The 12920-nt window shown below is 41.1% G+C and overlaps 1 protein-coding gene across 1 annotated transcript; it reads left to right on the plus strand.

Annotated features, from left to right (window-relative positions):
* The first annotated feature begins 209 nt into the window (after nucleotides 1-209).
* LOC124247626 (olfactory receptor 3A2) lies at nucleotides 210-1169 on the plus strand. Its single transcript, XM_046677112.1, has one exon. The coding sequence runs from the start codon at nucleotides 222-224 to the stop codon at nucleotides 1167-1169; it is 948 nt and encodes a 315-aa protein (XP_046533068.1). The 5' UTR covers nucleotides 210-221.
* The last annotated feature ends 11751 nt before the right edge of the window (nucleotides 1170-12920 follow it).

The raw sequence follows: 12920 nt of genomic DNA on the forward strand, positions 1-12920 counted from the left end.
TGGCATTGGGCATCTCAATGGAGAAAAGGGTAAAGGCACTGAGGTGGTGGATGAGGTCACCACAGTGAGTGGTGTGTGGTCTGGGGAGTGGGAAAATCATCACCAGGAAAGCTGGGAACTTCCCTGGGGCTTTGAACATAAGTGGTTTACAACATTTCTGTTGAATAGATAAACTGAGTGAACTGATACCTCCTCCTTGGGATATTTCCTTACAGGGACTTATGGATCCAGGAGCTGGGACCAACAGGACAGCTGTGACTGAGTTCATTCTACTGGGGCTGTTGGAAAATGAAAAACTGCAGTCTGTGGTCTTTATACTCTTCCTCTTTGCCTACCTGGTCACAATCGGGGGCAATCTCAGCATTCTGGCAGCCATCTTGGTGGAACCCAAACTCCACACCCCTATGTACTTCTTCCTGGGGAACCTGTCAGCTCTGGATGTTGGATGTATTACTGTCACTGTTCCTGCGATGTTGGGTCGTCTCCTGTCCCACAAACGTACAATTTCCTATGAAGCCTGCCTCTCTCAGCTGTTCTTTTTCCACTTTCTTGGTGGAATGGATTGCTTCCTATTGACAGCCATGGCCTATGACCGATTCCTGGCCATCTGCCGGCCCCTTATGTATAGCACCCGTATGAGCCAGGCAGTCCAGTCAATATTGGTGGCTGTGTCCTGGGCTTTTGCCTTCACCAATGCACTGACCCACACTATTGCCCTAACTACCCTCAACTTCTGTGGTCCCAATGAGGTCAATCACTTCTATTGTGACCTCCCACAGCTCTTCCAGCTCTCCTGCTCCAGCACCCAACTCAATGAGCTGTTGCTCTTTGCTGTGGGTTTCATAATGGCAGGTGCACCTGTGGTTCTCATCATCACTTCCTACATTCACGTGGCAGCAGCAGTTCTACAGATCCATTCAGTGGAGGGCAAGAAGAAGGCCTTCTCCACATGTGGCTCCCACCTCACTGTGGTTTGCCTCTTCTTTGGGACTGGTATCTTTAACTACATGCGTCTGGGTTCAGAGGAGGCTTCAGACAAGGATAAAGGGGTTGGTGTTTTCAACTCAGTTATCAATCCCATGCTGAACCCACTTATCTACAGCCTTAGAAACCCTGATGTTCAGAATGCCCTGTGGCGGGTATTTGTGGGGAGGAGGTCACTAACCTGAGGGGTGATAATGGTCCCTTCTTTCCTGACTTTTCTGGATTGAGGAAGATTTCCCACGAAGGCAGTAACCTGGAAAAATTGTCTATAACCATTTTCGCAGTATCCTGATGCCTGAAGAGTTGTGTGATATGTTTGTCCTATAGGGAAATCTTACGTAATTCTTTTTTTATTCATACAACAAATATTTATTGAAAGACTTCAGGATGCAGACACTCTTCCAGGGCACTGGTGAACGAGAGAGACAAAAGTCTCTACATTTATCAACTCACATTCTATTGAAGGAACAAAATAAATGAAATAAATGAGCATCCTGTATGGAATATTACATAGTGGTAAGTGCTTTAGAGAAAAGTAAGACGGGGGATGTGAAGTTAGGTTCTGCTGGGTGGGTTGACACCTTGTTTTGGTTGTGCTTGCTTTACAGGTAGAGTTGAAGTCTTGGAAGCCCAGTAGTTCTGGGCAGCAGTGTCCTACAGGGAAGTGCTATTTGGTTAGTCACAGCCTAAGTAACCAAGAATATCACTGCGAAGTTTTCTTCTGGAGGGGAATTGAAATTCCTTCTAGATCATAGTGCAGAAAGCTGTTTTGAACCACTGACTCAGTGCCAAGGATTATTCTATTCTACTGTTAGTCTTTCACCTCCGAGAAAATCAGTTCCTTTTCTTCTCTACCACACAAGGATCCCATGGGATGTTTAGGGGACAGGTAGGGTCTAGAGAGGGAAATAACCCACTAACTAAAAACTACTTTAAGGAATACGTGATATATCCTCAGGTCAAAAAAGGAATGTTCCACCTCCATCCCCTGTATGTGTTTCTCTTCTCTCTTATTGATAAGTCATCTTCCTCATATATATGATAACACCTTTGAAAGTATAAAAATTTAGGGTTAAAAAGACTTGAATGTAAGACCTGAAACCATGAAACTTCTAGAAGAAAATATAGGCAGCACGCTCTTTGACATCGGTCCTAGCAGCATATTTTCAAGTACTATATCTGACTGGGCAAGGGAAACAAAAGAAAAAATAAGCAAATGGGACTACGTCAAACTAAAAACCTTCTGCACAGCAAAGGAAACCATCAACAAAATGAAAAGACAATCTAACAATTAGGAGAAGATATTTGCAAACCATACAATGGATAAGGGGTTAATATCCAAAATATACAAAGAACTCATATGTCTTGACAACATAAAAACCAATAACCCAATTAAAAAATGGGCAAAAGACCTGAACAGATATTTCTCCAAAGAAGATATACCGATGGCCAAGGGGTACGTGAAAACATGTTCAACATCATTAACTATCAGAGAAATGAAAATCAAAACTACAATGAGATATCACCTCACTCCAGTCAGAATGGCTGTTATTAACATGACAGGAAACAACAAGTGTTGCCCAGGATGTGGGGAGAAGGGAACCCTCACACGCTACTGGTAGGAGTGTAAACTGGTGCAGCCACTATGGAAAACGGTATGGAGTTTCCTCAGAAAATTGAGAATAGATCTACCATATGATCCAGCTATTCCACTGCTGGGTATTTATCCAAAGAACTTGAAAACACAAATGCATAAAGATACATGCAGCCCTGTGTTCATCGCAGTATTATTCACAATAACCAAGACTTGCAAGCAGCCTAGGTGCCCATCAAGGGATGAATGGATAAAGAAGATATGGTATACATACACAATAGAATACTACTCAGCCATAAGAAAGGATGAAATCCAGCAATTCATGACAACGTGGATAGACCTTGAGGGAATTATGCTAAGTGAAGTAAGTCAGAGGAAGAAAGTCAAATACCATATGATCTCACCCATAAGTAGAAGATAAAAACAAGGACAAACAAACACATAGCAAAGGAGATTGGATTGATGGGTACCAGAGGGGAAGGGGAGAGGGAGGAGAGGGAAAGAGGCGATTAGGCACACATGTGTGGTGATGGATTATAATTAGTCTTTGGGTGGTGAACATGATGTAATCTACACAGAATTCTAAATATATTATGATGTACATCTGAAAGTTATATAATGTTATAATCCAAGGTCACTGCTATAAAAACAAAAATTAAAATTAAAAATAAATAAAATAAAATATGAAAAAAGAATAAACATTTATACTGCAACCAGGTTCATAGAATTTTCAATGTAGAATGTCCAATATAACCTTCTCCTCTAACATCTTACTTTTCTCTCCCAAACCTCCTAGCTCAGAAAATATCCATAAGTGAAGTCCCTGTGAGTGGTGCCTCTTTCTAACTTTAGTTTGTTAGTATATCAGTACAGCTACAACCCAGAGAATTTCATCATCTTGATGTTTATCCAGCCATCAGCTCATCTGTGCCCGATTTGTATCTTTTTTCCAGCCTCCATTGGAAGGCTACTTACACTGTCCTGGCAATCCTACTGCCCCTGTCCTGTATCATCCCTAAAAGTGTCTCATGGTTACACCTGGATCCTGGCTTCTCTGAGATCCATTCTTAAAACCAAGGAACTTGAGGGATGGGCTGAGATGAGGACGGGAAAAAAACACATGAGAGCAGGAGGTAGGACAGGATTGGGAGTGGAGGAACGAAGATATAATATGAGGATATAGGGAGGAATGGGATAGGATTGTGAACAAGAGGGGTGAGAAGGAAGAATAGAAATTAGGGAAAGGATGGAGAATTAGGAGTATCAAAAAAGATGCCTCCGGAATGTTGATGAGGTCAAAGATGGATGGGAGAAAATGAACAATGAATAGAGATGGGAGATGAGAAAAAATTCATACTGTAGAATTACTTCCTATTAGTCTGTGGCAATGTAATAACAAAGACTTTTGATGTTATTCTTGGGTCTCACCCTTCCTACTAGGAAAAAAAGTTCGAGTTTTGCTGAAGGTAGAATGATGCAAAGTAGTCTGGGGACTCTTCTGCTTCCTCTGTCTAGGAGAGGATCCTAGAAGGACAGAGAGTAGGACTGATAGATGGTGGAGAGGGAGGGAGGATGTGGGTGCTGAGGGTTCATCCTCACAACCCCACTGGACCATCAAAGTCATCAGCCTCCCTGCCTTCGGAGACAGTGCTTGCCAACACAGTGTAAAGAACAGAGAGGAAGTATGTCTCTTTCCTGATACTCTAGGGTCTCCAGACATTTTGGAGTCAGAGTGAGCTTCCCTCAAAGGGCAAAATTCTTATGAATGAAAATGAGGAATGTGGACTCTAACTATTGCTCTGTGTTCTAAGAAAGTTCCTTTTGATGGTTGGGCTTGTTTCTACCTGTACCATAAGGAACTGGGACAAGATCATCTCTCCACAATTCTTCACATTTAATGACCTTTGACTGCAATAGTCTGGATGAACTTTTTCCTAGGGTTGAACAAAAAAGATGTTGCAAGCATTGCCACCGCCATTTCCACCACTCCATCCACCTCATGAGCATTTAACACTGTCCCAATTAATCTTATCTATTACCCCAAAGATCCCCAGGTCTTGGCATTGCTTCCTCCTGAGTATTCATCCCAAGCTCTTAAGGATGTTTTCCTTGGAAATCGTTCCTGTGTCCTGCCTAACCTCTAACACCAAAGGGCTTATTTAATAAGTGGAGAAGCTGTATTTCCTTTGAGATTTCTCTCTTTCTGTACCCAAATATAATTAGCTTTACTTTAAAATATCTTTACTTTAAAAGATATTTACTACGTAAAATATCTTTATGTAGAAATGTTTTATCTGATAGTGGAAACATTCAGACAATATTATTTTGCCAAGTAAAACTGAAAATCCAAGTGTCCCTTCACTGCGCCAAAAATATCATTATTTAGAGTTACCTCCTCTTTAAGAATTTTCTGTTTATTCCTCCAGATTTTACACATATGTGATAAACACATTTCACGTCACTAGATGTGATCTGTGATCTGGTTGCCGGACCAAAGTGGATCTGCTTCTTGGTGAGCCGAAATCAGAGCCTTCACCAGAAGTAGTTGTCACACAAAGTAAAATTTACTCGCCACAAACAAAGGAGACTCCGTGAAATTCTTTCCAAAGTCGTGACTCCCTGAACCAAGGGAAGCACGGGTCATTTACTTCTGGTGGGGAAAGAATATTTAAAAGAGAAGTTTTATCATCACTTGTCGAGGCGGGTATTAGCCCACACAGATGCGGTCTCAAAACATTCTCTCATACACATCACGTGCGATGCTAACAAGGCCTAGGCTCCTCCTGGGGTGGAGATCTTCGCATTGAAATGAGGCAGAAGGCGACTTTAGGTCACCTCTGGGCCATCTCCTTAGGCACTGCTCTCCACAGGGCTCCGTCTGATTCAGGGCGGTTGACAATAGTCTCTCTTCCTAACATGACTCTGAAAAACAACCTTAAGCACTTTTAAAACTTTGAGCTGCTAACAGCATGCATTAGTGGCAACCATTTTTTAATTTTTCCTACATATTATGCAATATAATCTTTTACATGAAAAAGCTAAAATTGTGCTTTACCTGTTTGAATGGTTGCACAGTATACCATTGTAGATATAAAGCATAATTTATTTAGTCAAAACTCTATTGATATGATATGGATTGTTTGCAATTGTTTTACAATAGCAAACAATGTTATGATGAATATCTTTACAGAGATGTCTCTCCAAATTTCTGTGATTATATATATTTATATATATAATCCTACCATCAATTCCTATGGATAACTTTATCAAATTAAGGGAAATGTAAATGTAAATTTGAGCTACACATGCACACACAAATACATTGTTCTCTTACTTTCCAAAACTTTTGCACCAACTTGTACATCCACTAATTTATGATAGTGTCTGTTTACCCACATTCCTACCATAAAGGTTGTTATAAAGATTTTTAATTTTTACAATGCGAAGGTTAAGAAATGGCAGTATTTTTATTTGGATTTTAATACTAATTAACACTGAATTTATGTATCTTTTCACATATTTATTGGCCAATTGTATTTCTCCTTTTGGAATTGCATTTTGACAAGTTTTGCCCTCTTTTCTATTGGATTGCTTGTTTGTTAGGAACTCTTAATTTTTATGGATATCAGCTTTTTTTCATGTAAGTTGAAAATATCTTCTCTAACTTTCCATTTGTCTTTCAATTTGATGTGTGTTTTGTCAAATAGATGTGTGTCATTTTTACGTTGTCAGATCTGTTTCCCTTTTCTTATAATGCTTTTTGACTTTGTGCCTCACTTTGAGTGGAAAAGATTTTTCTGTCTGTATCAGAGAATATAGGCTAGGCTAGGTTACATTGTGCTAACAAACCACCCCACAAATCTCAGCGGTTTGCAACAGTGAAGATTAATTTCGTACTCCCACGATCTCTTTCATCTAAGATCTGGATCTAAGAAGAGCTGTGTTTTATATTGTTCATCTTTTTTCTTATTGTGAGGACAAGAGAAATGACTTCCAAGCTCTTTACATGTCAGAGCGAAAACAGGAAGTCTACATTTTATTTTATTTGATAATTGCTTGTGGTGAACATTTATAGCCTTTCTGAATTTGGTTTCCCCCTTTAACAGCTGCCAATTTCCATTTGGCATCTGGATGGTTCCATCTCTATGGCTCCAGAGTAGAGTTGTCAGCATATCTAACTGGCTTGGCCACAGTGATGGTTCCAGGTGGGCGTGTGACCTAAGTCAGTTTAATGAGATTCTTTATACTAGCATTTCCCAGCTGGGTTTCCATGACAGAATTAAACCACACGCAGCAACATTCTGGATGCACGGGACAAAAGTTAATTCTTTACATACAATGGATACCTTAGGTTATTAGAACTTAATTCCTTTTGGAAACCCTGGTTCAGAAGGGCTACCCTAGATTTTTGCTCCCAGTCAAGCAAATAAACATCCTTGCCCTCAGAATTCTGAGAAGCATCAAAGAGCTACCAAGTGAGGAATTGAGGGTCCAAAATCCAGGAAAGAAAGGAATCCCAAAGAAATATTGCTGACAATCCCACTGCTTTCCCCCACAAGGTGTTTGTTGAATCCAACGTAGGGGCTGAGAGGCTGAGAGCATAAGGTGCAGCTGAGAGGCTAAGAAGCGAGCAGAGTTTTCAGCAGGCTTATGGAGCTGGAGAGAGAAAAATGGAATTAGGGTCCTGACAAAGGGAAAAGGATGGTAAACACTTCAAGTTTTCAACTGGAAGTTCCAACAGGCTACATCCTAGAAGGGACGCATAATAGGAAATAAGCCTACCCTCACATACAAGGAAACTCAGTGTTGAATCCCAGATTGAATAAAAGTGATCTACTCCTATTCTTACTGTCTGCCAGAAGCAAAAATAAGTCATTTTGGAAGATGAAGCTATCGCCCAGAGCAATGTCGTCAATTAGAAATTTAATTTGAACCACATACATAAATTAAATCTTTCTAGTAGCCACATTTACAAAAGTAAAAATAAACAAGTGAAATTAATTTCAATAATTTATTTTATTTTATTTGATATTTCTATAATATTAGCATTTCAACGTGTGATTAATATTAAGAAATTATAAATAAGATATCTTGCATTCTTGTTTTTCACACTGTCTTCAAAGTCTGGTGTGTATTTTAAACTTACAGCTCAATACGGATGCTAAATTTTCATCAAAAACACCTGATCTGGGTCTTCTCACAAGGCTGCAATCAAGGCATCACCAGTGCATAGCTGTCTCAGGGCTTGACTGGGAAGGATAAGGTTCCACGCTCATTCACATGCTCGTGGGCAGGATTCAGTCCTTGCGGGTTGTTGGACTGAGGGCCTCAGGACCTCACGGGCTGGTAGCTGGAGGCTGCCTTCAGTTCCTTGATACTAGGGCCTCTGAAAACACGGTGGTCTCCTTCCTTAGAGCAAGAAAAGAGCCAGAGAGAAAGATGGCAAAGTAGGAGGTCTCCTTCTTGCATCTCCGCTCAGCAACAATAATTTGGCAACCAGACACAGATTAAAGTGCCTTTGTGGAGCTTTGGGATCTAGGTAATAAGGAGACTGTGGAGCCCTGGTGGAGCCCAAGATTAAGGGGGACTGTTTTGAGAAGGCAGGCCTGCACCCAGGTGGCAGACTCATCGATTGTAGTCCTGGCTACAGACCCAGAAGCAGCCCTGCTCCCCTGTGGACTTAGTTATAGTCCTGTTTGGTGTTGGTCCTGCCACCAGCACTGTTTATCAAGGGACAAAGTAGGAGACGCACCCATCTGTGCTTCAGGTGACAGGTCTGCTGACTTTGGTCCTGGTTTTGGACCCAGAAGCAGTCCATAGCCAGGCTCCAGCCCCTCTTAGTCACCAGTCCTGCTCAACCAGGGACCATGCAGGAGACATACCTGTCTGAACCCTGAGGCAGGCCTTCTGACCTTGGTCTGACTGCAAGTCCTGTAAATGCAGAAATGACCCTGTAACTCAGCTCCACACCCTCTCAGCTGCAGGCTGCAGAATTATTTGTATTATATATATATATATATATATATATATATATATATATATATGACCTCATTTATTATGTGGAATCTAAAAAGTCAAACTCACAGAACCAAGTGTAGAAAGGTGGTTTCCAAGGGCTGAGGGTTGGGGGAAATGGGGATGTTTGTCAAAGGGTACAAACTTTCAATTATAAGAGGAATGAGTTCCAGGCATTTAGTGCAGCACGTTGACTATAGTTAATAATCATATATTGTATACTTGAAAAAAGTGCTCTGGATACCAAAAAAGTAGTGATGTAGAGACAGATGGAGAGGGAGAGAGAAAGAGATCATAGCCTTTTAATATCTAATCTCAGGAGTGATATCCCATCACTTTTACTGTATTCTTTTTTTTGAGGCATAATAGACATATAACATTATATCAGTTTCATGTGTACAACATGATTCAATATTTGCATAAATTGTGAAATGATCATCACAATAATTCTGTAACCATCATAGACCAACTGGTTTATGGTTCTAGACTTAAAAGACACCCCGAAGCTCTGAGTCTCAGGAACTATTTGCCTTTGAATGGGATGATCCAGAGACTAATGTAAAACAACAGTATTGCTGGATGGTGCTCCCACAGGGATTTAAAAGTGCCCCGACCATCTTGGGGGAAGTCCTAGCCAAGGACTTAGGGATTTCCAGTTAAATGAGGGAATCCTACTCCAATATGTGGATGACATACTGATTGCCCGTAGAACTAAGGAAGCTTCAGACAAAGATACAATTCTCGCTTTAAACTTCCTGGCAGAACAGGGATGTAAAGTCTCCAAGGCAAAGGCACAAAGTTCACAACCAACTGGAAAATATCTAGGGTTCAAGTCATCAAAAGGAGAAAGAAACTTACTGCCAGACTGAAGGGAGGCGCCAGCTAGGGTGGCCGTCCCCACCAACAAAAGACAATTATGAGGATTTTTAGGAATGCTTGGATTTTGTCATATTTGGATACCTAATTTTGGACTTATGGCCAATCCCCTATATGAGGCTCTTAAAGGAAATGACGATGAGCCTTCAAACTGGACTCCAGAATGCCATAAGGCATTTCACACCATCAAGGAGAAACTTTTAGCAGCTCCAGCACCTGCTCTCCTAGATATTAGAAAGCCATTTGATCTTTTTGTAGATGAAAGACAGGGTGTGAGTCCTGGAGCGCTAACTCAGAATCCAGGTGCCACCCAAAGGCCAGTAGTTTACTTTTCCAAACAATTGCACATGTAACTCAAGGGTGGCCAGTTTGCCTCTGGACTGTGTGTGCAACCTGTGGCCTTTAAAAAGAGGGTGAGAAATTTACCCTGGGCCAGCCTCCTACTGTGCACACTCCACACTGCGTGCTACCTCTACTTGAACAAACATGTGGATATTGCCTTACTTTTAGAAGACTGGGCAAATATCAGGCCATAGTACTGGACAACTCGAATGTGAAATTAAAGGTGGTATCTACTCTAAACCAAGCCAGTTGCTCCCCAGTATTAAAGGAGCACCTTTACATGACTGTATATAAGTAACGAAGAAGTTTATTCTAGCAGACCTGACCTGACTGATCAGCCTTTGGAAAATCTGGATATGGAAATGTTTGCTGATGGGACCAGCTTTATGAACCATGGACTGCATGGGGCTGGATATGCAATAGTACCTCATCAGAAAGTCCTAGAAGCAGAAGCCCTCCCAGAAGACAGAGCTCATAGCCCTCATGAGAGGCCTGCATCTTGGAGCTAAGAAAAATGTAATTACTTATACTGATTCTAGGTGTGCCTTCTCTGTCGTGCATGCACGTGGGGCCATATGGAAAGAGAAAGGTCTACTAACATCAGGAAAGAAAGAGATTAAACATGCAGAGGAGATCCTGGCTTTATTAGATTCTATTGTGATGTTGGAAGAAGAAGTCATGGTATATTGCCCAGACCACCAAAGGACTAAGAGTTATATAGCTAAAGGAAATAATTTGGCCAATCAGGCTGCAAAACAAGCAGCCAGAACCAAAAATCCAAATCCTAAGGCCCTAGCACTCATTCCGAGTGTGGATCTGTCCCTGTTTAAGCCTCAGTATTCATGAATGGATCTAGACAGAGCAGAAGAATAGGATGGAGATTTCATGATGACTCTCATGACTTGGGTGGTGATCAGCGCCAAACAATCAAAGAAGTCTGGATTTATAATGAACAGAGACTAGGGCTTATACTCAAGCATTTAATGGAAAGAATTATCACTCATTTACATCAAGCAACCTGTTAAGGGAGAGATGCAACCTACCACTGGCTACAAAAGTTTATTGTTGATCCACCAATGCAAAGGACTGTCTGAAAGGTAGTGCAAAAAAATACGCATTTCTAGTCAGGATTCCCCTCATCTGTCCCATCTATAATTCGAAGCAGATCATGCCCTTCATGAACAACAGGAAACAGAAGGACAGAATCATACGAACACTGTGTGGCTATGGAGGCCTAAGGCCAAATTTTCCACCCAAGAATATTCTTGTAAACCTTTAACTGATCTTAAGTTACTTTTCAGGAAAAAAAAGACAAGATGGATGATAAAACCAAGGGGACTCTCGGATCTCCAGGTAAACGAGAAGCCATGCCTGGATAGGTTGAGAGGTCAGGAGCAGATCACAGCTGAAGGAGACAGCTTGCCTGAGAAGTTATGGGCCTGGCCTGACCGACACAACTGAATTTTACCTTGTTCTTATACACACTAGTCTGCACTACCTAACTCATCTTCCTTACCTGCTTAATTTAACCCCAGAGAATATGATTCACAAATGTTGGCTTCCTCTTTGATAGAATTCCATAATGATTCATTTCCTGACTGATGAAAGCCCTCTCATTAATACTTCAATGCCTGAGTCCTTTGGTATACTGTCCCTTCGTTCTTCTCTCTATAATTGTCCTGACTTTCTTCTTCCTACAAGTCAATTGCCTCCTCCCAGAAGGACTAAAGCGTTTTCTCTGTTGATTCAAGTATGGATTATAAAATGTTTTCTATTTTTCCTTGTTATGTTCTTTTGTTAGCCCCAGCCTTGCAGGATTGGAAAGATAAATCTTTAATAAGAATTTCAGGGGCTGGCCCCGTGGATGAGTGGTTAAGTTTGCGCACTCCACTTCAGCAGCCCGGGGATTGCCGATTCAGATCCTGAGTGTAGACCTCATCAAGCCATGCTGTGGTGGCATTCCACGTGAAAGAACTAGAATGACCTACGACTAGGATATACAACTACGTACTGGGGCTTTTAGGAGGAAAAAAAAAAAGAATTTCACAGGGTCTTTCAAATCCAGGAAACTTGACTGACTGTTGGATTTGCCACCCAAAGCCCTACTCAGTACATGATCATGGTGACCTTATGGTAATAATGCTAGTAATGAATTTCTCCAGCATACCCAATTTCACTGTGACTTATGATAAAAAAAAAAAACCTTTAGAAGTAACCTAAAGGATCAGGTTAATCAACACAGAATCTCCTGTCTCCTGTTTGTTTATTACACCCTGCACAAAGCAGCCCATAATGATTTCCGGAGGGGAATGGAAGGACAAAAGGACCTATAACCACAAGAACTAGACATTTGCTGATGCACGGACTAGACATACCTGTTTACTCTATGACATTTACTATTCACTTCCTGTTTCCTTCCTTCTAGTCAAAGAAAGGTACGCTAGAACATTTTCAAGCTATATGTCCACCCAATTATGTCAAGATGTTAGTAAAAGAGATCAAGTGTTCCTTCAAGGATCACCCAATTCTCTACCAATGTCCACATTAAATTATTTTTCCTGGATGCTGCCCTGCACTGCCTCTGGCTTGACCAACTTTTGGATGAGATCCCCAAAAATGAAAGCCTAAATTTTAACAACGTGTCCAGTATCCTATGTGCTCCCTCAGGGTACATCTTTGTGAGTCCAACTGGCAGTCCTGGGCCTATAAATGCCTTGATAGCTGGCGGATAGGAGGTACTTGTCTGTTAGGATATTTAACCACTCCTTTCTCTGTTCATACTTCAAGCAAAGCCAAGCATTGGACTAGTTCTTTAAAACTCTCTACTAGAACTAAAAGATGTATATTGGATGGAGATTCAATCCAGGGAGTACCAGACAAATATTTACCTGGTTGTCAGAGAGCGATCTGCTGGATATTTCTTTGGATGAATCTATTACCTTGGTGGGGAGTTGCTGTCATGAACACATGATTAGGAATCTTTCTCCTACCTTAGGAATGATAGCCAGTGAAACACTCCAAGCCTTGGCTGCTCAACAAAAGGCATTAGATTCCTTGGTTAAAACAGTATTAGATAACTGAATTGCTCTAGATTACATACTAGCTGAAC

The sequence above is a fragment of the Equus quagga genome, chromosome 11, assembly GCF_021613505.1.
Source record: "Equus quagga isolate Etosha38 chromosome 11, UCLA_HA_Equagga_1.0, whole genome shotgun sequence".
NCBI classification, from domain to species: Eukaryota; Metazoa; Chordata; class Mammalia; order Perissodactyla; family Equidae; genus Equus; species Equus quagga.